The following is a 23,406-nucleotide window of genomic DNA, read 5'->3' on the forward strand; positions in this document are numbered from 1 at the left end:
TAGAACAGTTGCCTTTCCATGTTACCAACCAGCACACCACCACCTCTGAGTGCTGTGGTCAGCCCTCGCTTGTTCAAACATTACCGTCCTGCAGGTCACCTTGCTCTCACCTACTTCTACGAAAGGCTCCTCTATTTTCCAGTTAGGCTCTCGGTAGTATTTGTATAAAGCCATGGCCTTCACTGAGTTTGCTCAGGTGTAACTGCCTGGAACTCATTAAACAACTTGGCTGATAATTTGTGAGGACAGGCATGACCCAGTTTTTACTTTTAGCAGGCTGATGTTACCATCAGCACTACAAAGCAGAGGATGTCACTCACATCAGTAAGCTAAACACTACTGCTGAATGAAAAAGGGAGGTTTTCCCCCATGTTGTTTAGTAATCTGGGAGTTTTGGGGTTTTTTTCTTGGTTTGTTTTTTGTCTAGATGCAAGCACAGATTTTGGAATGACTCATTAAAATGGAGAAGGCAGGGAAAAATGTCCTCCAACACCAGAAAATACCACAGTAGCAATTGAGTGATCTAAGATGACTGTTGTGATTAAATATACCATAGAGCAGACAGATCTTGCTTCAAAGCAAAGTTTAGAGGATGCAGCAGCTTTTAAAGAAGCCAAGGGGGTGATTGGATGGGTGGACAGCATCTCCCTATCCTCACTGGCTGAGGGAGAGGTTTCACATCCCCCTGTTGCATCTCCTTGCCCCTGCTTTAAGTGAAAAGGGTGCTTGTACAACCGTAATCGTAGCTAAATAAACAGAAATGCTACACACACCCAAGCCTTCATCTTGTAAAGATAATTATAGATTTCTCTGAAAGGACTCTGGGTATGTGTGAGCAAGAATCACGCAAGCAAAAATGGAATATGCATTGAGGAGCTTAGCCCAGATCTGCCGGTTTCCTTGCTGTGTGGTTTCCATTTTCTCTGTAGACTTTCATGGAAATTTGTCTGCATTTTAAACAATCTCCAATCCAAAAAGCAAAATCAAGTAACGAGAAGCCAGCCATTTAGTGACCAGCACATTTCTGTGTTTTCTGAAGGACTGCAGAATTACTGTTGCTACATCATTTCATGAGCATGAATTTTCATTTCAACTGCAATTCCTTTATAAATCATCTCGCTGCATTTGCACATATTAAGTCAGAGGTTTCTCCTTTGTGGTTAGGGTTTTTGACTGAGGTAGAACATACTTCCTTAAGCCCAAGTAACAATTCCTTGGGAATTTTTGTTGAAATATTTGTAGGTTTTTCTTGTAAAAGAAAAAATCTACAAGTATTTTCTAAGCAGAGAGCCCACTACTAACTCAAGTGTCTAAAAAGTATTCCTTTTCAGCATTACAGAATATATTTGTAGCTTGAAGGTCAAGAAGCCTGACAGCTGTGAAGAAATTTGAATTTACAGCAAAAAAAGGTAGCTTCTGAATAAAGATTAATTTATGTGCATGGTCAATGAACTCCTGCTGACACGTCAACAGCTTTAGCACTCTGGATGTTATTTTCCTGCCCTGAGTACTGTACGTCGGCAAAGAGAGCTGGTATGATAAGTAAGATCCATTCCGACCCAGAAGCGAGGGGCCAGCCGCAGGAGATAGGAGCTGCTAGTACAGAGCTCATTGCAGGAGAGAGGCCAAAGTGACCTTGCTGGGGAGCGATGAACCGCCCTGGTAAGCGCAGCACTGCAGAAAGCCACCTCCAGCCAAACAGCAGCACCAGGAGGTGAAACAATCCTCCTCCAATCACCCTCCTCCTTCATTAAGATGAAGGTCAATATATGGGTTTGTTTGTTGGGTTTTTGGTTTTTTTAAGTTAACGTGGCAAAGGAGAAGAGGTTTTTTTCTTCCACCAGCAAGTATACAGGAGGTAAACATGCTGAATACTATGTTATTAAGTGCACAAAAGACAAGGAAGACGTCAATGTTTCCATAGTAACATCTCCTCGCTCAGTTGAGACCGCCTGGATAGGATGCTCGCAGGGGTTGTCAAGGGGGGGAAGTATTCATGGGCCTCTGTAGCAGGGGATTGAAGTGGGGGCAGTACATATTGCTGGGGCCAGGAGGGTAACCAGCAGAAGTAGCAGAGCTGGAGATGTCTTTGCTTTCCTGGAGTCCTGGGAAAGCTGCAGCCAGGGAGGAGGGCTGGCAGACACTGCATCAGGAGGGCACATCACCCCATGGTGGCACTGGGCAGGCAGCTTTGGGCCCCCACTAGGCCTCAGTGTGCTGGAGAAGGGTCAGATGGGCTTTTGGCCAGCCCTGGGCCCTGCTGGGGTGGCTGGGGAGGAGGGAGCATTGGCTGCTTTGCAGAAGGATGAGTGTGAGGGGATTCTTGTGATAATTTCTATTCTTTGAACCTTCCATCAGAAAGGACAGGAAGCCTGACCCATACTTCAGTGAGGAAAGCATTTCCAGAGGCCAGCAGGAATTTTTCCTGGAGACAGAGAGCTGAGGAAACACAAGGGAGGAATGAGGCAAAGCACCTAGACACTTTGAACAGTTTTCAGGGAGAATTACCTACAGCCTCTACAGCACAGGCTAATCGCAGTGCTCGGTTGCTTCTCTCCTCATGCGGCACAAACAGATATCTGAAAGATCTTTTCTGCCAGATTCTCATACCAAGCTCTTTAGGGATTGCCTTATAGACATTCCATTTTAAAACTCAATTGAAAAGCAAATATATGTGATTAAAGATCAGGCTGGGAGGTATTAGCGTCCATCTTTGATTGCATGCAAACAGAAAATAAGTTAACCATATGCTCTACCTCGTTTGTTTTGGACTAGTACACTAAATGGAATCTCTAATAAGTCATTCATTGCTTACCCACCCCCTCACTGTCTTCTCCTTCCGTCCTGTTATGTAAATATCATTGACATTTGAAATGAGACTAATAAAAAAAAGGATTAAATCTGAAATTTACTTTCGCAACTTACAGTTCAATTATTTTAGTCAGCTATGGAAACAATCCTCGTTGTCCACCTACATTTTTCTTACTGAACAAATGTGGGCATGCCAAGCACATGCTGCTAGCTCACAAAATACAGCTCTCCAGAGGCTTTGTTAGTCAGAATTGGCCAGGCTGTGGCCAGGTGCCAGAAGTAAAAACATTGTGCAAATCTGGTAAGAGGGAGGTGAGTTTTAACTTGTAACTTGCCTAAGCATGAATTTCCTGAACAAAGCTACAACTGGTTGAAAATTATGTTTAACAAAAAATATGTGCAAGGGGAGGGAGCTGGCTTTTGTTCCGACCATCGGGGGATTTTTTTATTACTTCATTGTCCAGCCTTGGTTTATTATGATGAAAGGACTTGGGGGTCAAGAATAATCCCACATGTGTATGAGCACATGTGGGATACAAACAAAAGCCATCCAGTTGTCCAAGCAATAAAAGAGCGGAAACATACCCCATGGCAAGTGTTGGTTCTTCACAGGGCTGTAGTTTATGTGACCCCACTGCAGGCTCTGTGTTCAGTGCATATCAGAATGTCCATATCTGTATGTTTTCAGCATCTGCTGGAGTTGCACATGCCAGGTACCTTAAAATCATAGAATCACAGAATGGTTTGGGTTGGAAAGGACCTTAAGATCATCCAGTTCCAACCCCCTGCCATGGGCAGGGACACCTCACACTAAACCATGTCACCTAAGGCTCTGTCCAACCTGGCCTTGAACACCACCAGGGATGGAGCATTCACAGCTTCCCTGGGCAACCCATTCCAGTGCCTCACCACCCTCTCAGTAAAGAATTTCTTCCTTATATCTAACCTGGACTTCCTCTGTTTAAGTGTGAACCCATTACCCCTTGTCCTGTCACTACAGTCCCTAATGAAGAGTCTCTCCCCAGCATCCTTGTAGGCCCCCTTCAGATACTGGAAGGCTGCTATGAGGTCTCCACACAGCCTTCTCTTCTCCAGGCTGAACAGCCCCAACTTTCTCAGCCTGTCTCCATACAGGAGGTGCTCCAGGCCCTGATCATCCTCATGGCCCTCCTCTGGACTTGTTCCAACAGTTCCATGTCCTTTTTATGTTGAGGACACCAGAACTGCACACAATACTCCAAGTGAGGTCTCACGAGAGCAGAGTAGAGGGGCAGGATCACCTCCTTCGACCTGCTGGTCACTCTCCTTTTGATGCAGCCCAGGATACGGTTGGCTTTCTGGGCTGCGAGCACACACTGCAGCCAGCTCATGTTCATTTTTTCATTGACCAACACCCCAAGTCCTTCTCTGCAGGGCTGCTCTGGATCTCTTCTCTGCCCAACCTGCAGCTGTGCCTGGGATTGCCCTGACCATAGAATCATAGAGTAGTTAGGGTTGGAAAGGACCTTAAGATCATCTAGTTCCAACCCCCCTGCCATGGGCAGGGACACCTCACACTAAACAATGCCACCATAGAATCAGCTAGATTGGAAAAGGCCTTTAAGATCATCAAATCCAACCAACCTTGTGTCTTTCTGTGCAAAAGGATGAAGAGGAGAATGATGATGCACATTTCCTCCTTCCTGACAGTGTGAAGCTAGCAGGAGCTGAGGCCTCCCAAGCAGGTACAGATGATGAGACTGCAGCATCTCAGACAGCCACAGACACCAGTGAGTGAGTTAACAGCCCGTGGTCACTGCAGTGGATTGTCTTTGACTGTTTCAGTGCCCCTTACACTTGTCAGCACAAGGACTCCTTCCTTTATCATTCCAATAGCAATCACGCTGCACACCTGAACCTGGCATCTAAATTAGCAGCTTCATCTGAAGTGGCTGGAAAGGTTATTTGAGCTTGAGTTATTGTTCAGTGAGGGGGGATGCACAGTGAAAGGCTGGTGAAGTACCAGACCATGCTCTGTGTGCTCCAACTGGGGATTTGTTTTTAACTTCACATAACTTCAGAGGGTCTTGATAAGGCTGGGAGGAAAGACTGTGAACGGGTATACCCTGTTAATGAAACAAATCAGAAACCTGGGGATATCTTGTGTGTGAGAGAGATCTCTTTATCTCTGATGCTGGCAGGGAGCTTCAGCAGGAACACTGACAAAACAGCTAGTTCAGATGAAGCTCTGAAACTCATCTGGGGATAAATCACTGCTAAGGCTGTAGCTCCCCAGGTCCTTGGGGATGAATGCTGCAGACATTATTCAGTAATATATCTCCACTCTTCAGAGGCAGCAGCTGCTCAGTGGCTGGAATTTACCAGCAGGCTTCAATCTGGTTTAATATATACTTGTTTACGGAGGAGGAGAGAGAAAGTCTTGGCAGATGTTGATGCAGTTGCAATATCATTTCGTTTATAGCTTTTTCCTGAATGACTGTCATTTTGCCTCCTAAGGTCTCTTGTTAGGAGAGTTGGCAAACGATGTCAGAAAGAAAATTCTTCCAGAAGACTTGGAGAATGCTCTGCTCCCTGAATTTGCACTGGGGCTTGTGGGTGGCCTCAGCAGAGACTCCTCAGGTGTGTTACAGGGAGGCTGGCCATGGGCAAACTAGGTAATAGTCCCAAAAGAAGACTTTGTGGCCAAAGTACTGTACTGAATAGGTGCTATGGCTTCTCAATCCACTGCCCCTCTTACTGGTATCACTGCGGCACTTGGTGAGCAAGGTTTGAGTTCTTTTGACAGGAGGAGGTTTCTGTGCTTGACTGCTGAGGGAGCTGTTTGAAGGCCAAAGCCAGATCTGCCTGAGAAACCAGCCACAGCAACCCACCTCTGCTGGGGAGGCACTGCTGGCCTGCTCTTTTGGCACTCAGAGGGAGAGACTTTGCTGGGGCCTTGTACTGGGATCATGATAACAGTAGAGTCTGAGGCAACATAGGTGCTGTTCAGGAAGGTAACATTTGAGCTATTCACCTTAGGCATGCAGTCTCAGTGAGACTGATTTAGATGATGAGCGCTTATCAGAAATAGAGGTCTCCTCTAGGCAGGGCAGGCTCTGTCTGACCATAGAAGGGTGAAGTCTGTCCCAGGCCACAAGGCTTGGGAGTCCAGTCTGCTGGTGACACCAGGCACCTTCTTTTGTTATGCAAAGTGACAAACTGAAGATGAATCATTCTTTTTATGAATTTTCTCTTCTTACATAAGAAATAAATCACAAAACAAAAAGAAAGGAGAAGTATTCCTAATCCACATCATTAGCTCATTGTACAAGATGATTTCTACTGTCTCTCTCACAGCCACAGGCACTGATTTGGATAAGAGAAGGCTTGTGCCTTGGTCACGCGCTTGCCTCAGCAAAACCTAACCTCCACATGAATGCCAGGAAGCTGGGCCCCTGCCAACATGCTCTCTTAACAAGCAATGTGGGAGCTGCAGCTCTGTGGCCTATGGGATTCCTGTCTTGTACTACCTTTGCTTCAGCGCATCGCAGGCTCTCTGACAGCGTATCGCTGCTGCTGTGAACAGCCAGGAGCTGAACATAATTCAGACTGTATTATCTGTATAATCGGCAGTAGTTATCAAGTCCAAGGCTGTAACTATCCTCTGTGCTGAATAAATTTAAGAACTTGAAGGCAAAAATGTCTCGCTGCCACACTGCTTCCAGGAGTGATTGCTTCTTGCCTTTTGGAGGGGGTAAGGAGCCTGCCAGGGCATTGTGAGCTTTGAAGTAGTGTCTGTCAAAGGACATGTGAAGAGCCAACATCATTTGCCATCTATGCCCATGTGCCTGTTGCCTCTTAGGTCTCTGTTCTTTAGAATGCTGAGCAGAATGAGACAAGAGAGACTTACAGGACTGGGATCATTGTAGTGGGATGACTGATGGCACAGTGTATCATTCCTGGGCTTCTGTGGAACAGTGACAACTCTACCGTACTGAGGGGCAGGGGAAGGGGTTGGCTTATGCCAAACTAATTGCTGCCTAAAAAAGATCCAAAACAAACCTGAAAACTCAGACAAGCAACTTTTGCCCATTATTCGTGAGAGACGGCTTTTCACGAAGAATGTGGTTAGAATTGATGTGTGTATACATTTCACCTGAAAAGCTTAGCACTGAGTGTTAATAGACAGATCAAAGAGCTACTTAGCCACTGGAGCCAGGGAAATTGAACCAGGGCAGCAAAATAAAAATCAATCTCACTTTTAGTGTGTTTAAAGTGATTTTGTTCAGAACTGACTTCTGCGTGAGTACTTAGGAAAGCTTAAGACCATGAAAAGTTGAGTTCCAAGAGCCAAACTCTGTCTCCCACTCTCCTGCTATTCATAAAGCGATGAGAACGCTTTCACGTGCAGAATGATTTCAGATCTTCCGTGCCTTACCTATTGGTTAGACCACTCTTTTCTTGCCTTACCTTTGCAGGATTATTCCGCAGGATCACATACTTATGAAGATATTATTAGCCTGCTCGCCACCACATTTCTGGCTCTGTGACTTGTGGATAATGCTGCCCTTCTCAGAGTACACTAGGAAGACTTTTAGACTGTGCTATCCCCCATTGTGTAGGGGACATACTTGTTACATGAGAGCTATTTTAAGTTGAATCTTAAAAAAAGGAGGGGGAGGATATTTCTCGAATGCCTCAGACCATAACTCAGCTTGACAAGGATAAAGAAGGTAAGATCCAGATAACCTCAAACCATTCCCCAAGTGTCTAGACTGCAGCAGTCCTCCTAGGGCTGCGAGCCAATACTGGGTTTCACTGGCAGGAGGGGAAGTCTCCCACTTCTTGCTTGCTGCATCTGTGAGCAAAGCCCAGTGTTTCAAGATCCAGTTGCAGATTCAGTGAGCCATTCTGGAGCCATCAAATCATACCCAAGTGCAGGGAGCAGACCAACATATTTTATCTTACCTGGAAGAAAGCCTCCTCATTTGGAAGAGGCCCCTCTTTTTTCCCTGAAACTAAACTTAAAAAGCAGCAGCTGTTTGCATCTTTTCCGGAATTTAGAGTATTAAAATAAACCTTAAAAATCCCCTCAGAGGTGATGAAGTCTTTGGGGAAGAAACGAAACATTCATCATCTAGTTCAATGCTTTAGCATGATAGTCTCAAATTTGGGGTGCAGTCATCCTCTCCCCCTCTCCCCCAGCCTAAGATCAGCCACAGGATAGCCAGGCTGGTGTTTATTTATTTATTTGTTTAAAATGAGGACAGGCAAAAATAAATCGGTAAAATGTAATTTTACTGCTTCGTTTCCAGGACAGGGCTGTGGTTATGTAACAAAGCACGCAAAATATTTTGCTTTTTCCAGAATTCATCTTCCTCCTAAGCCATTTGTTCCTTAGGCTAAGAAGAGGAGAGACACAGAGTCTTTGCAGCCTGGAGAACCATTTATGCTGTTCTTTGTAGCAACCTTTTCCATACTTGAAATAATTACCCTGACTCCCCTCAATTATTTCTTCACTACATTAAACAAATCCGTATCTTTTGATCTTTCCTCCCTGTTCGTGCCAGGACAGCTTTTATGCAAAGGTGCAAACCACTGCATACATTAAACATGTATTGCAAGCTCTAGGCTTTCCAGGGGCATTAACTTGAGGCAGTAATGCCTGGCACAGATTGCACAAAGCAGCTCATTTTAGCTGTTCCCATAAGGCTCCATATGATGTGTAACGTGCTTGATCTCATATGATCTGTTTCTACCACAGAACAGATTAAAGGAAAAAACCCAGAACACCACAGGTGAGGGGTATCAGAAAAAAAAACGTTAGAGATGTAGATTCCCTTTGTATCACAGAATCCCCGACTGGTTTGTGTTGGAAGGGACCTTAAAGCTCATCCAGTCCCACCCCCCTGCCATGGGCAGGGACACCTTCCACTAGACCAGGTTGCTCCAAGCCCCTGTGTCCAGCCTGGCCTTGAACACTGCCAGGGATGGGGCAGCCTCAGCTTCTCTGCGCAGCCTGTGCCAGGGCCTCACCACCCTCACAGGGAAGACCTTTTTCCTCATGGCGGACTTAAATTTCCCCTCTTTTCAGTTTAAAGCCATTCCCCCTTGTTCTGTCACTACACGCCCTTGTAAAAAGTCCTTCTCTAGATTACTTGTAGGCCCCTTTTAGGTACTGGAAGATGCTCTAAGGTCTCCCCTGAGCCTCCAAGATTGTTAAATGGTAATTGCCGAGTCCTCATTAAAACAAGTCTCAGAGGACAATGTCCCCATAGAATGCCTTCCCGCAAGGGAGGAGCTTGGGCTCCATCAAAAGCAGCATCCCTATGTGCTTTACTTGACGTTCAACAGTTCTGCCCCACCCCAAGCAGGCACATAGATCTGGGTCTTACTGGGAAGAGCTTCAATTAGATCAGACAAAGGCCTCTGGCACAGTGGCTTCCTCACTGCCTCAAGGCTGATGCTTGGATAAGCGAAGGAGGGCATCTGGCCAGGGAGAGGATGGGCACAGAGAAAGAAACGCGACTGAGCAAGGGCAGGGGAGCTTGCACAGGAAAGTTTAATATTAAGAGGCAGGAAAGCCTGCAAAGTCTGGGAAGCCACATGAAAAGCAGGTGCCTGCCCAGGCATGCAGCTATCAGAGAAAGGATGGGAGGCACAGCGCCATAATTACGCATCATCTTGTGACTGATGCGAATGCTGCCAGAAGCCAGCGAGCTGCAGCACTGAGCTGACTGCTCTCTCAAGACAAGTTGCAGAGAGCCACAAAGGGAAAGCAAGTGAATCAGCAAAGGGCACGTCAGTCTCCAAGCTGAGACTGACACCACACAACTGGTGTGGTGCAGAATTATGTCAGGGTGAAGGTGGTGCGCTGAGAGATGCTCCTTTGTTTATAAACACACCAGAGACAACCAAGGTACTGTGGAAAGTCATTTTATTCCAGAATCTCACGCACTCTGTCACAGACCATGCACTTAAGACTTTCCTCTTTGCAAATCTGCAGCCTCCAGGCCTGGGAGAGATGGGGCATCATCTCTTCATTTCTCACTGCAAGTACTCACATGCTAACTAAGAGTAGGGGCCCTGACGGCAGTTCACCAGGAGGCAGAAAGCAGCCTCTTTCTTTCATAACTGCTTTTAAACATGCGGGAAAAGAAATCCATCTGACTTTAAGGATTAGCAGTGGAGCTTAGCAACAGTGAAACCCCACAGCTAAGCAAGTTGGTCCTCGCCCCATGGTTACAGTGAACAAGACGACAATCTCGTGGGAAGCATCCTTGAGAGCCCAGGCAGCAACCAATCAAACACACGCTCTGGGCCTCTTACAATCAATTTGTCTCTGAACAGCTCTGCCAGCAAGGTGGCTGGAGCTGCCCTCTTCACATTCATCTTTAGGTCCCCCAGCTTTGTGCTATAGCTTTGACTAGGAAGGAGCCTACCCATAGGTGAGACAGCTCTCCGGGCTGTACATCAACACATGTACTGCATTTAATACTGAAAGGTGCCGACTCAAAAGACACTGCAACAGTCTGTCTGACCCACAGGCTGGGTACAGCATTAGGTAAACTTCCTGAAGATTTACCCTACTCCTCCTTCCTGGCCTCTGTTGCTCCTTATGCCTGACTCCACTCTTGAAATACTCCTGGTCGCAGTGTCCCTGTGACACATTACATCTTTGGCCTCTGCTGAGACTGCCACTGCCAGGGCAGCTATTGCCCACTGGGGTGGCTGCCTGTAGGAAGTGAGCATTTGCCTCCCGAGAACGGGCTTGTGGCTAGCTCAGAGCAGGGCACAACTGAAGGGAAGAACTGATGGGAGTGATTCAAGTGAAGTGGAGCAAAGGCTACAGAAAAGGCAAGAAGGCAGCTTCAGTCTCCATTTGATACACAAATTGAGCTCAACAGCAGCAAGAAATGGCCGTAAAATATTAATTCATTAGGTTGCCAGGGAGAAGTAAAAGCATTCATGTGTAAAAAGAGATACGTATGTGACACAAGCCAGCTAAGACATTGGCTTCCTTCTGTTTACGCCTCACCTTTCTCTGTTTCTATAGTTTTGATCATTCCAAACCATGCTGCTGCTCAACAACATTCTATGTGAAGACCACAGTATTGGAGTCAGCACCAAGTGAAGGGGTGAGATGACACTGAAGAAATGAACTTACAGGGAACTCCTGACAACCCACATATTTTAATATTTTTGTTGACCTTCAAGTAATTAAAAGAAAGGGGAATTTCCCCCAATAGCCCATAGGCTCCAAGTCTCATCTGTCTGCTTTTAGGCTAGGAAGGCTGACATCAGAAAGGCAGTGAAAGGAAGGGAAAGGAAGAGGGGAAGAAAATCCAGGAACCAGAGTGAAGAGTAATCAACAGCTGACCAACACTGACTGCTGCAAAACTTACAAAACACAGAATCATACAAACGAAACTTGTGTTAACCTTTTATACACTTACAGGCTTTATATACACACACAGACTTCAAAGTATGCATCCGGAAGTCTAGAAAATACCAGTATCCTAAGGATTAAATAATTTAAATGCAACGTTGTGTTATCGCTGTATAGGAATACTATCTGACATCCTGGCTAAAATGGACGGATTGTCCAGGGAAAGATGCTCCCTCCCTCATCTCACTAGCACTGCCTCTAAAAAGCAAGCAAGGACTAAAGACTCCCCTCTGTGGTTCCACTCCTGAAACTCACCTTGAAACTTCGCTGTCAAATAGGGGAAGCCCTGAGAGGAAGGGAAGAAAAAAGGATTCCTGCTCCCTCCAAACTGCTGGTGCAGTACCTCCCTCCACTGGCGAAGGAGGCTGGACAACAAGGGGGAAAAAGGTGCTAAAGCTGGGAAAAGGTGTTTCTGTAATGGCAACTGGTCTTTGAGAGAGACTCGGGAGGACACCTTCTTTCCCCCTTTGAAGTCAGGAGGCCAGAAGGCTTAATGAAGAGTACAGAAAGACTATGTGGCTAGTTCAGGAGACCAGCAGTGCCGCAGCTGCCCCCTGAAACCCATACCACGGTCAGCAGCGAATGAGAGGGCAGCTAAAGGAGAACAGCTTGACAGCAGCCGGAAGCAGGAGTGGGCAGAACTGCATTACCAACAGATCCAAACAGAACAGGAAGGTGTGCCCTCACCAGCTTTCCAAGAGTAATTGTAAACTGGGAGCACTGGAAAGTCAGCGCATGGGAATGAGGAAGGGGATGGACAGCCTCAATTCTGAGGTGGCTGGGGAGGGGACTAAAACACACATTGAGAGCAGATGGCAAAGACAACATATCTCCAAATGCCATCTCTGCATGTGTACCCTAATATCAGTGTATGAGACAGAAACTTGCTGATGACACTAGTTCAGTCCCGTCACCTTCACAGATCTAAGGCTGGTGAGAATCTGGCTTACGTGTGCTTATCACAGAGCCCTTAGAGGCATGCAGTCCTGCTTCCACCCCCTATAAACCAGAACAGCCATAATCTCCTGGGGAAAAGAATCAAAAATGATCCCTGTTCCCATGTGTGTCTCCCACCCCTCCCCCATGACCAGCCTCTCTTCCTCTAGGCCAGAGACATCCAAGGAGCTGCCCTGTTCTCCATTCCCCAGGGCCATTCCCACCAGAAACATCCAGCAGATCTGGCTAGGCAGGAATGGCAAGCCCTGCTCCTTTGCCTTGTAAAATAGCCAGGCCACAAAGGCTTCTTGCTCCCTTATGATGGCTTCAGTGAGAACTGCCCATACTGGAAGCTGTGTTGCAGCAGACTGGACAAGCCTCAGCCCTTACTCCTGCCAAGGATGAGAAGGTTCTGTAGGAGCAGGATCTCTGGGCATTCTCCTGTTCCAAGCTCTACAGCCCTAAATACTGCCAGTGTCATCATTAATCCCTAAGAAATACAAAAAACAACCCTATCCAAAACATCTCCCTCAGTCTGCCCTGCATGACCGGGTCAAAGGGACCAAAAAAGACCTAAAAAAACAACAACAAAAGAGAGGAGACAGTGTGGAACAGCAGGGAAAAAGAAACATGGGGCAAAGTCAGGCTGGAGGAAAGGATCTCAATGCAAGTCTGCTGAAATTGTCACTGGATTTACCAGCCCAGTTCCACCTTCTTCAGACCAAAATGGACTCAACTGCAGTAACTGTACTACAGCAAAAAGAAGTGCATAGTTTGTTTGTTTTTTTTTTTTGGTAGACGCTTAAAATATTGGCAGAATGGATGTGAGGATCTTAGAGCTGCAGTTTTAGCCTCTTTTCCGTAGCCAATGGGTACCTGTTGGGGCAGAGATGGTGGAAATGGACCAGTAGCACCAAGAAATTCAGTGGGAGCACCAACTCCACAGCAGGAAATAATAATGCACCAAAAGGAAGGGGGGGAGGGCAGGTGTTGGGTGAGGGAGAGGAAAGAGAGAGAAAAAGAGAACGAGAGAGAGATGGAGGAGACATATTTCGTGGTAATCAAAGTCCATTGTGGCTAAACCCTATCAATACTTCTCTAGATAAGGCCCCATTATGTCCGCAGCAAGACCTCTGGCTCTGACAGAGAGCTGTAGAGAGTATAGCCCAACTCATCCACTTCTTCAGGGGTGAGCTCTGAAAACAAGTTCACCTTGGGGTTCAGAGCACTAGGGAGGACTCCTGCCTCCAAGTATCGGATCAACCCCTTCAGTGTCTGCAAGAAGCGATCAGCCAGCATGTCCTGGGACCAGTCGGACTCTTCTTGGCATAGGTGCAGGATGACATTGGTGAGCTGGCTGGCAGTGAGGTGACCCAGGGCTGGGTTTGACTTGCATACTGCTTTCAAGATCTTCAGGCATAAGCAACGGCAGCCAGAATCACACTGGTCCAGGGCCCGGAGGCGAGCCGTTTCTGCTGGCCGCAGGCTCAGTCGCCACAAATTGTCATTCTGGGCCAATCGATGGGGTTTGGCCACAAGGATGATGTCACCCAGAGTCAGGGATGGAAGGAAGTCAATATATAGATGTCGTTCTGGATCGTACTGGACTTCCAGTGTCAAATCAGCTGGGGGAGCTGCTGGACGGATCACGTAATCCAAGAGAGTCCCAATTGCTGGCCAGTTGATGGAACCAGCTACAACTTTCTCAAAGGTGTCTGCTACAGTTTTGGGGGAAAGGTAACCCCCCACCACACAGCGGTCCCAGTAGCTGCTTCCACGTGGAAAGTATTCTGGGTTTTCCCGACGCACCAAGTAGAAGCCGGGAATGTTCATGATAGTGTCCTCCCCAGGGATGCATGACCACAGGTTCTGCTCCAGCATCAGAGGCACAATGAGCTGGATATGGTCAGCTGTCACTACCTTTCACAAGAGAGAAAAGTCAGTAAGAACATGCTGTCCCTCTCCACACTCAGCTTCATCCACCACCTTTAAATAGCTTTCTGTTCAAAGGAACCTGAAATAAGGATTCAGCTGTCTTCACCCTCCTCTCTGTATGGGATTCACTGCCTCCTTTTGTCAAAGGACATTCTGAAGGACTATTTCCCATGATCAGTGGGATAACTCCAAGGTAAAACCCCAGCTAGTGCTTATACAGTATGTCCTACTTAGAAATCTTTAAATACTTCAGGACCTAACACGGACTGCATATAGATGACTCATTTTGCCTCCTATTGCTCTAAGTCCACTCCTTGGATGTGAGATGCAGCTGGCCCAGGGTGCAGCAGCACATGATGATACAGAACAGGAAGGAGAGTATAAAGTTTCTTAGACAAACTTAAATTGGCAAAGTTTAATTATCCCACTGTACAAGTAGGCACTGCCTTCACCTGGTCTGCTACGTTGTTTGGGAAAAGGTCATTAACGACCTCTTTTCACCAATGTGATTAAGACCTCAGATCTAAGTTTCACTGGACCCTCGACACTCCGTTCCAGAGCTCTGACTCAAACAAAAAAGCGTGCCTCTGAATCACTCACTATAGCCATGGGCACCTTCACACCAGGGAGGTATGCAAGCAGGGGCTGCTGTCCAAGGGAAGACCTGTATGAATGCACAGGAGTTCTAGGGGAATATTGTGTACATGGAAGGAGACAGAAGGGACTGAGAGAAAACACAGGTCTACCAGAGAAAGAGCAAGAAACAAACAGCTAAAGGGGGGGTCAGAGGGGAAGGAAAGAAGGGCTGAGATAATCCAGAGAAATAAACCAGCAGAAAGCAAATGCTTTGCCGACAGCGCCAGAGCAGCCTGGTCATGCCTGTTCCAACAGTACTGCAGAAACAAACGCCTGGCTCCACTGTGGGAAAGGCGACACCAGGAGCCTTATTACAGAGGAATGCTGTGCTGACACAGCACTGTCAGCAAGGAAGCCTGAGATGCCCCTGCCTCGTCAGCCTTCTGGATAATGACCCATCATGAGGCCCCAAGAATTACCTGCAGATCATCATAGAGGCTGCCGCTGAGGTACATGTCACGCAAGGGCATGTCCGGCAGCTTGGCACGTAGGAAGCTGCGCAGCTCAGCACAGATATCCACAGCTGCTTGCTTGGCCCGGGCCTGCTCATCTGCTGGAATAGCCACCTTCCTTCGGTAATAAGCAAAAAGCTTTTCTTGCAGAGACAGGCGAAGGCGAGATTTTTTCAGCTCCACTTGACTCCTCTTGGCAGATGGCTTGGGCTTTGTGGGTCGGAAAAGGTCTGCAAGACAGAAGGAAAACTGTTGATCCTCTGCAGTGTTTCACCATGAAGTGATCCGCAGAAGAAAATCTGCAGCGCAAAGTGCAGACTCCGAAGTCTCAAAAAGCTTTCAGCAGACATTTTGCATGCTTTACACAGGTACCAGTCAAAAGGGAGGTGCCGAGGAACTTCAAAAGATACTACTACAAGCAACAAACCAGATGAAAACAAGTTACTAGATTTAGAATTCAGCCAGAACAGACAAAGATTACTTCCTTGCACATGATGTTAATGGTTACTTGGGCAGCACCCCAGTTCAATTTCATCAAAAATTCAGCACTGTTACCAGTTCAGAAGCTCTCAGCATAATGCCTGACGAATGGATAAGACGCTCTTCAACAACCATCACGATCTCATTAAGTTTTTAACATTATAATGGATTTTTACAGATTATCAGCAAAACTCAGTCCTGACTAGGGAATAAGATCAGAGAAGATGACACCACTGTGTAATGAAATAGTTGTTAGGAGCCTGACCAACACGTATCAGAATGATGAGGTGACAGACCTTGGGGCCAGCAGAGCTCAGGCAGTCATAGCCCCAGACTCAAACTTCCCGCAAGCTTTCACTGACCAAAGAACAGAGGGCCCACTCTTAGGCACAATACAACGCTTCATGCTGCCGCCTGCATTATTAAGCAGTGTCTAACCTGCACACACTCTCTAAGCCCCTTTTTTTCTGACTGGCATCCTAAAGAAATGGCAGTGTTTCCATCTATCTTTCAGAATTCTTTTCATACGGACCAAGAGTTTCAGAGAATTACAGATCTAAGAGGTCTTTGGAAGGGCTCTAGTACCAAACAGGTGCAGGAGAAACCCCAAGTCAGTGGCCCCATTAAGGCAATCAGCTGTCGCACAGTTGTTCGGCACCAGGCATTTGGCCACGCAGCACATGCAGAATGGCTGACCAAGCTGCACACAAACACATCTAGCCCAACCTCAGCAGCTGCTGTCTCTTGTCCCACTGGAGGCTTTGGACAGATCTGAGGTTTTGTGTGAAAAGGAAATGGCTCACAAAACCACAGGGAACCAGACTTGATTGCCTGTTCATCAAACAAAAATCCCTTATTTTGGCATTTTCAGTTATTTTTAAGTCAAGAATGCAAGACGCCATCATCAATGGTTGTATTCCTCAATCCTCGTCTTTGGGGATTCTGATCAAATGATCTAGACCCCATTTTACACAGCTGCCTAGCTCTGCCTAATCTTCAGCAGAAAATCCACTGCCATCCTGAAGCTGACTTTCCTACAGAGAATCTGGAAATCAAGTTAAAAGCTTGATCCTAATTTTTATTTTAAATCTCCAAGTATGTATCTCCTGAAGTGACCAGGGATAGAAAATAAAATCAGTGAGAAAAAACAAGCAAACACATAGAACAAACACTGAGAGACTCTAAATTACTTACTATCCCACTCAGAAGGAGAATTGCAGGTCACTTTTCATAGCCTGTTGAAGACTAACTTAATGATAAACAGCACCAAACAGGCAAACAGCATTACAGAAATTATTAGGAAAATGGTAGAAATAACATCAAAAATACTGTTATAAAATGCTAGTATATTCACAATTTGCATATTCCCCTCTTAAAAAAAAAAAACACAAACAAACTGGGATGGTCCAAAAAAGCAACAAAGCTTGAAAGGAATGGAATGGCTTTTTATCAGGAAAGATTGCCCAGGTAAGTATTCAGCTTGAAAGACAAAAGACTGAGGGAGAATAAAGCTCAAAACCGTAAGAGGAATGAAGAATGCAAACAGATGACTATTATTCACTACTTTCCAATCTGACTTTAATTCCTGAAGTTACCAACAGACTTGCTTAAAAGAAAATATCAGAACCCTGAGCTAGACAGAGCATTCTCTTTCCTGTGATCCTTTAAATGAATACAAGGTTTACAAGCCTGGATGACTCTGTAATGCAGAAGTATCTCCCTGTTCCTTACCTGTGTCTGTGGACGAAGGATCAGTGGGAAGGGTCTGCAGGGAACGGCTAAGGCTAGTCTTCATGTCCTGGGTCAGTAAGCGTGAGGAGGAGCCCAGCCAGTTTGGCTCTTCCCAGCTCCTTTTTCCTGACTGGCTCAAGCGAGTGGGGCTGCTGGGAGCACTGATTGCCCGGTCGTACATCTAAAGCAACATCAGCAGGCACAGTTTGAGTCATTAACAGCCTATCACTTGCATTTTATCCAGCCTAGTGCCACCATCCTGGGGGCTTTTCCCATTCCCTCTTTGCAGCACCCCGGTGCCCCCATGCTCACCCGTTTGACAGCCAGCGTGGCGATGCCCAGCATGGCAGCTCCACCCACACCCAGCACAAGCCGAGCATTGGACAGCACAAAGTCAATGGCTGTGCCGATGCCGTTGTCATCTTTCTTCCCTTTGCGCTGCCCAGCGCCCGCCATCTCACCTGGAAGGAGCACAAGCATTAAGCAAAAAGGTCAAAACACACAACCCCAATGGTTCAGTCCCTTCTCCTCCACCCCATGTTCACAGCTCTTGGGCTGTTAGCACGGAGCCATAGGAAGGGACTACCTAATTCTGCAGCCTCTTTAATTATCTTCCTTCGAAAAGCTGCTTATTCCCAGACACACCAGAACAGTATTGACCAAGCTCTGCAATGACAGCATTTCTTTTGCTTCCAGCTCCGTTTATAACCTGGAGAAAGACATCCCAGATTTGATGCGGGGCTTCTAATCATTAAAGCAAGGAGCCTACAAGGATGCTGGAGAGGGACTCTTCATCAGGGACTGTAGTGACAGGACAAGAGGTAATGGGTTCAAACTTACACAGAGGAAGTTCAGGTTTGATATAAGGAAGAAGTTCTTTACTGTGAAGGTGGTGAGGCACTGGAATGGGTTGCCCAAAGAAGTGGTAAATGCTCCATCCCTGGCAGTGGTCAAGGCCAGGTTGCACATGGACTTGAGCAAGCTGGCCTAGTATGAGGCATTCCTGCCCATGGCAGGGGGTTGGAACTGGATGATCTGAAGGTCTTTTCCAACACAAACCATTTTATGATTCTATAACTGCGCAATCACCTGATGCTTTTTAAAACAGAAAGTAACACTTGAGCAATATTTTGCAATAAAATCCTGTATATTATGTAAAACTCTATGACCATTCAGGTCTTTGAAACCTGGGCTTCTCAAACAAAGCATGGTGCTTTTTATGCTAATTTATTTTCTTATTCTAATGCATGTAGTTTTGCTCACAGACAAGGCAATGCAGGGATGGTCAACTGCTTATCCGTAACAAATCAGAAGATTCTGAGAATCCACTCCTAGAATCGGGTTTTGGACAATGAGCATTAATGTTTTCTTACACGTGCACTTTTGTTTCCCATTTAACCTCATCTTGATGTTCAACTTTAAAGAGTCTCCCTGGCCAACGACACGTGTAAAACACACTTTGCCACTGCTATAACCCATACGTGGATCCTCAGTCAACCAACATGAAAACACCAAGAAACTCTTACAATCTGAATCAAAATCTGTTTTCTAAGCCAGTGCCAAAAGCTCAGACTCTGCCTGACTTGGGTGGTTTAAAGCTGTCCTTAAGTCTTTCTAAGACCAAGCTACAACCTCGGTATGAATGAACCAAGATGAACCAGGAACCCAGTCACTCTTCATCCCTAGGCAGAAAAAAGGCACTTTCACAAAGGTAACTGTAACAGCAACACAAAGAACACGGTTGTATCATTGTAAATGACCTACCTGTGACCTAATGCATTTGTAATGAGAACAGGAGAGCCCTCCTGCTGTGCCTGTGAAGGCACCTTCCGGACTTCTTCAAGGCAATGGTGGTCAGGGAGTGTTAATCATCTTTTTCGGCTGCCGAGGGGATTTGGAAGGAAGAGGGCAGTGGGGCCAAAAGGAACTATAGGGACTCTCTAGACCAGCCCCCCGAGCTTGCTCTGCAGGAAAGCTTGCCCCTTCTCCAACTGCCTTTCCTTGTCCTCCAGCCGCTGCAGCCCCTGGTTCTTGCGGAACTCGCGGCGGATGAAAGCCAGGTAGAAATCCCGGTCGGTGTAGCGCAGCCCACGACCCTGGCGCAGCAGAGCACGGTAGAGGGTCAGCACAGCCTGCCGGGACCACGCTGCCATGGGGGATGTTCGCGGGGATGGCAACCTAGAGAGAAGTGCCCAAAAGCGGGATCCCAGTCAGCTTTTCCCTCTCAGAGGGAAGGCACCGTCTAACGGCGCGCCGCGGCTAACGGGCTCTCTGATGGGGCCCTGCTGCGGTTGTGGGGGGCAGCCCGCAGCCCCCGCTCCCCGCCGAGGCCCCGCACCGGGGTGTACCCCACACTGGTCCCTGAAGCCCGGCGCCGCGCACTCACCGTGCCGGACCGAACCCCTCACGGCAACCGCTGCCCACCGACAGGCCCCACCGCTGACGGCCTCCCGGCACCGCTCCCAGGGTCACCCGCCAACATGGCCGAGCCGCTTCCGGAGCACGACCCCGGCCTCCGCCAATCATCGAGCGAGCTCGTGGGGCCCAAACCTTCCCTTCCGGCCGCCGCGGCGGCGGCGCGGCGCTGGCTCCCCCTACTGGCGGGGCGCCGCGCAGTGCTTGCCGCCCGCATGGAGAGCGGGAGGGGACGCTCCGCGCTGCGAGCCCGCGCCGGGACGCTGCCCCCTGCCGGCGGGGAGCGAGACTTCCCCCCTCCCGCTCCCGGTTGGGGCTGGGTCCGGGGCGGGCTCGGCTTGAGGGGACCGTGTTCCTCAGGGGGTGACCGCTTCGTAATGAGGTGGCGGAGACACCCTGAAAGGCTGTGGGGAAGGGCTGAAGGAGTGAGACCCCCACGGTGCGGCCTGGAGGGGCCCAGGCTGGCCGGGGACAGCCCAGGCTGGAGCAGCTGGGCTGTACTGCCATGGAGGGTCTCGTTAGCAGCCTGAGCTTCGTGTGCTGTGGTGAAATGGGCTGGGTTGTTGGCCTTGGCTGCTCTGTGTGCCCTCAGGCGTGCTTCCCGTGGCCCAGAACAGCGCTAATAGGGCTTTTCCGTTGGTTGCTCTGGGTCTGACAGGCCTAAATGCCATCAAACGGCCTCGTGTGAGCAAGGGGGGCTCAGCACATTGCAGCAGCGTGTCAGCATCCACAGCACAGGCTGTTGTGGTCACTGCTGGCTGCACATGGTAATGTGGGGTAAGTAGAGCAGGTTTCTTTGGTTCTTCAGTCTAAAGGTACCTCCGACTACCCTGATGCTTTCTACTGAATAACTAACCAAATTCAAGCTCCTTATCTTTACCTCCAAGGAACCTGAAGACCTGGTCTAGAAGTGTCTAGGGCTTTGGGAGAAGGGAGAAGTTGGCAGCCTCTCCAGGGTCTGCCTGAGGAGATGGAAGGAGCCTCCCGAAGCCAGGTCCTTCTGCCCCTCTGTCAATGTGCAAATCCTCCTTTTCCATTCTTGCCTCCTCTACTTTATTGCTACTCTTCGGAGTAATGATTCTTCCTTAGCCACCTCCTCCTCCTCCCCAGATCCTACCAAAATACGAAACATCACCACATGTGTCATACCTTCTCTGGTGGAGAGGGTGAGAGAAAGAACAAACCACGTGTGACAGACGAGAGCCACATCACTTCATGCACTTCTCATGTATCAGATATGACAGTGATAGAATTAAACAGGAAGAAAACCAGAAGCTCCGGACTGGCTTGGGCTGTGCCAATCTCCTTTTGTTCATTTCCTTTCCGAGATAAACAACCCCAATCATCTTGATCTCTCTTTTTGCTATGCCCCTAATCAGCCCTTTCTGAGAAAGGCTTACTTGAACTGCAGACAGTATTCCCAGAGAGGCCACGCTAGTGATTTACATAATAGCATTATCATATTTTCCATATTATTCTCCCCTTATTTGTTCTGCATGCTAATATTTTGTGTGTGCTGGGTTGGTTTTTGGTCTTTTTTTTAAGCTGTAGCTACTCACAGAACCAGGGCTTGTGTGACATCCAGATCCCTTCCTGAGTTGCTAGAGACCATCTGGAGCTTTGTAATAGGTGTGATTTGTCTTCTCCTGTCTGACTTTGCACGTGCCCAGTTAAGCCTTGGCAAACGTGGTGTTGCCCATTTGCCACATTTGTGCTTTCTCTTACAGTCCTTTCTGATCTCCTCAAGAGTCCACAGCTTTGAGTCATCTCTTAAAAATGTTCAGTATATTGCTCATCTTTGTTTCCAGATCGTCAGTTCATATACTGAGCTATCCAGGACCTCGGAGGCAGCGCTCGCATTCCCTACCCTTCTGCCAGAATGAAAATCGATCTTTGAACCTTCCTCCCAGCTTCCTGCCTCCTCTTCGGATTGTTGATCCACAGAGATACTTCACTCCTCACAACAAGGCTCTGTCACCTCTGGGCAGGTGTGCTGATGAGCCCAGACCCAGATCTCAAGTCTGAGTCAAAACCTGTGCAGCTACGTGCAGCAAACCCCTGATGCACTACAGACCCAGCCCTCTCCTTGCTGCCCTCCCGCTATGGCAATCAAGGACTGCAGGCCTCCACAAGCTCCCCCTCCCCAGCCTGGCCCCCTCGGGTTGTGCCTGTTTTAGTGGTTTTCTTTGTTCCCCCACCCCCCCCCGCCCAGGCTGGCTGCTAGCTCCTGGGCCCCTTGCCAGCAGCTTTGTGTGTGTGTTGTGAACTCCTCCAGCCACTGCCCTAGCCTCTCCGGGGACCACTTGCTGTGCCCACTTCCTGATGTGTTTCTCAACCTGGTCAGCTCCTCTGCTGACCCACCGTATGCATCCATGCTGGTGGGGACCCAGCCAGCATCCCCAAAGTCCTGCCGCCCAGATGGGATGCTGTCCCTGCTGCCCTGTTTCTTGCAGAGCCCTGTTGCCTGATGGCTTCTTTGCCCATCACCCCACTGGGAATGGGGTGCTCCCGTGACTGAAGCCTGTGTCCATGCAAGAAAGGGAATTTACTTGCCCCTATGGGGTGAGGTGCAGGGGGAGAGGAGGGAACACAGCTTAGCTGTGCACCTGGAGAACAATAACGGCCTTTGTTTCCCTAAAGGACTAAGTGATCTTGTGAAATACCAAAGGCAGCACGGGTGACAGGGCACAATAACCCATGTTGTTACCCGGGGTAAGGCACAGACACATCCCTCTATCCCCTGCCTCCCTGGGAGCCTCTGGAGCCGCCACTCCTCTGCCTATGTTCTCATGCTTGCAGCCAGTCTTCCTCTTCAAGTGGCTCCTGCAATGGGCTCTGATGGCCACCAAAACCAGCAGCCACCTCTGAGCCCAGCTCACGGTCTCTGCTCTTGGAAGTCAAGTGCCATCCCCAGGGCTTCCCGTCACCCATTTTGCAAGGGCAGAACCATTCTCAGCAGAGAGCAGGGCATCCCCTGGGCAGCAGGGAGGTGCACATGACCTGCAGAGCAAATGGCATCTTGGAGGGGCTCTGCAGGGTCAGGAAAAAATCTGTGCTTGGAAACAGAAGTCTGGCATCTTACAGGAGCCGGAAAACAATCCCAAAACATGCGAGGGAAGAGGGGTAGTGACTCACAAATGCCATCTGAACTTGGGCTTAATACCCTTAATATCTCGTAGTAAATGGACATGGCCAGAGGCCTTTTGCCTGTCTAACTGTTCAACAGCTCTCCCTTGCATTGCAGCCCTATTTCTTTTTCTCAAGCAATCATGAAGAATAATGGAATTCAGGCTCCTGCTCTCCAGCTGCAATGAACCAGGAGGAGCAGAGGACCAAGGGTGGCTCAGGTGGCACCTTTCAAGGGACATTCCTGATTTACAGCTGAGACCCACATTTTAGTAACGGAGAGTAACTAGCCACACTTAGGGTGAATTTTTGCCAGGGAGAAAGAAAGGAAAGGCTCCCAGCCCTGCTGCTGCTGAAGTGGGGCTTTTCAGCTCCCCAACCTCCAGCCCTGCAGCCCAGGGGGGCTGCAAATATTGGCAGTGGTGAGCAGTCTCCTGTTCAATGCAGAGCTGCTGC

At 48.2% G+C, this 23,406-nt stretch overlaps 2 protein-coding genes across 2 annotated transcripts; both read right to left on the bottom strand.

Moving 5' to 3' along the window:
- Nucleotides 1-9,280: 9,280 nt before the first annotated feature.
- Nucleotides 9,281-19,312, bottom strand: MIEF1 (mitochondrial elongation factor 1). The gene is made up of 5 exons (XM_080625652.1): nucleotides 19,174-19,312; nucleotides 17,722-17,870; nucleotides 17,410-17,590; nucleotides 15,166-15,428; nucleotides 9,281-14,095 (listed from the first exon to the last, which is right to left on the bottom strand). Exons 2-5 carry the CDS (start codon nucleotides 17,863-17,865, stop codon nucleotides 13,289-13,291), a joined length of 1,395 nt encoding a protein of 464 aa, XP_080481778.1. The 5' UTR covers nucleotides 17,866-17,870; nucleotides 19,174-19,312; the 3' UTR covers nucleotides 9,281-13,288.
- A 19-nt stretch (nucleotides 19,313-19,331) lies between these two features.
- Nucleotides 19,332-19,897, bottom strand: MIURF (mitochondrial elongation factor 1 upstream open reading frame). Its single transcript, XM_080625663.1, has 2 exons — nucleotides 19,796-19,897; nucleotides 19,332-19,587 (listed from the first exon to the last, which is right to left on the bottom strand). The coding sequence occupies exon 2, from the start codon at nucleotides 19,560-19,562 to the stop codon at nucleotides 19,350-19,352; it is 213 nt and encodes a 70-aa protein (XP_080481789.1). The 5' UTR covers nucleotides 19,563-19,587; nucleotides 19,796-19,897; the 3' UTR covers nucleotides 19,332-19,349.
- Between the last annotated feature and the right edge of the window lie 3,509 nt (nucleotides 19,898-23,406).

This window comes from Psittacula echo, assembly GCF_963264785.1.
Source record: "Psittacula echo genome assembly, chromosome: 1".
NCBI classification, from domain to species: domain Eukaryota; kingdom Metazoa; phylum Chordata; class Aves; order Psittaciformes; family Psittacidae; genus Psittacula; species Psittacula echo.

Bases quoted from the DNA above. Each gene is read 5' to 3' on its own strand.
- MIEF1 (XM_080625652.1), bottom strand. From the start codon at position 17,865: ATGGCGGGCGCTGGGCAGCGCAAAGGGAAGAAAGATGACAACGGCATC. The intron at 15,429-17,409 runs GTAAGGAACAGG...TCTGTCTTGCAG, and splicing joins TCCTTCGTCCACAGACACAG to ACCTTTTCCGACCCACAAAG. The intron at 14,096-15,165 runs GTAATTCTTGGG...CTCTTGTGAAAG, and splicing joins GCCTCTATGATGATCTGCAG to GTAGTGACAGCTGACCATAT.
- MIURF (XM_080625663.1), bottom strand. From the start codon at position 19,562: ATGGCAGCGTGGTCCCGGCAGGCTGTGCTGACCCTCTACCGTGCTCTG.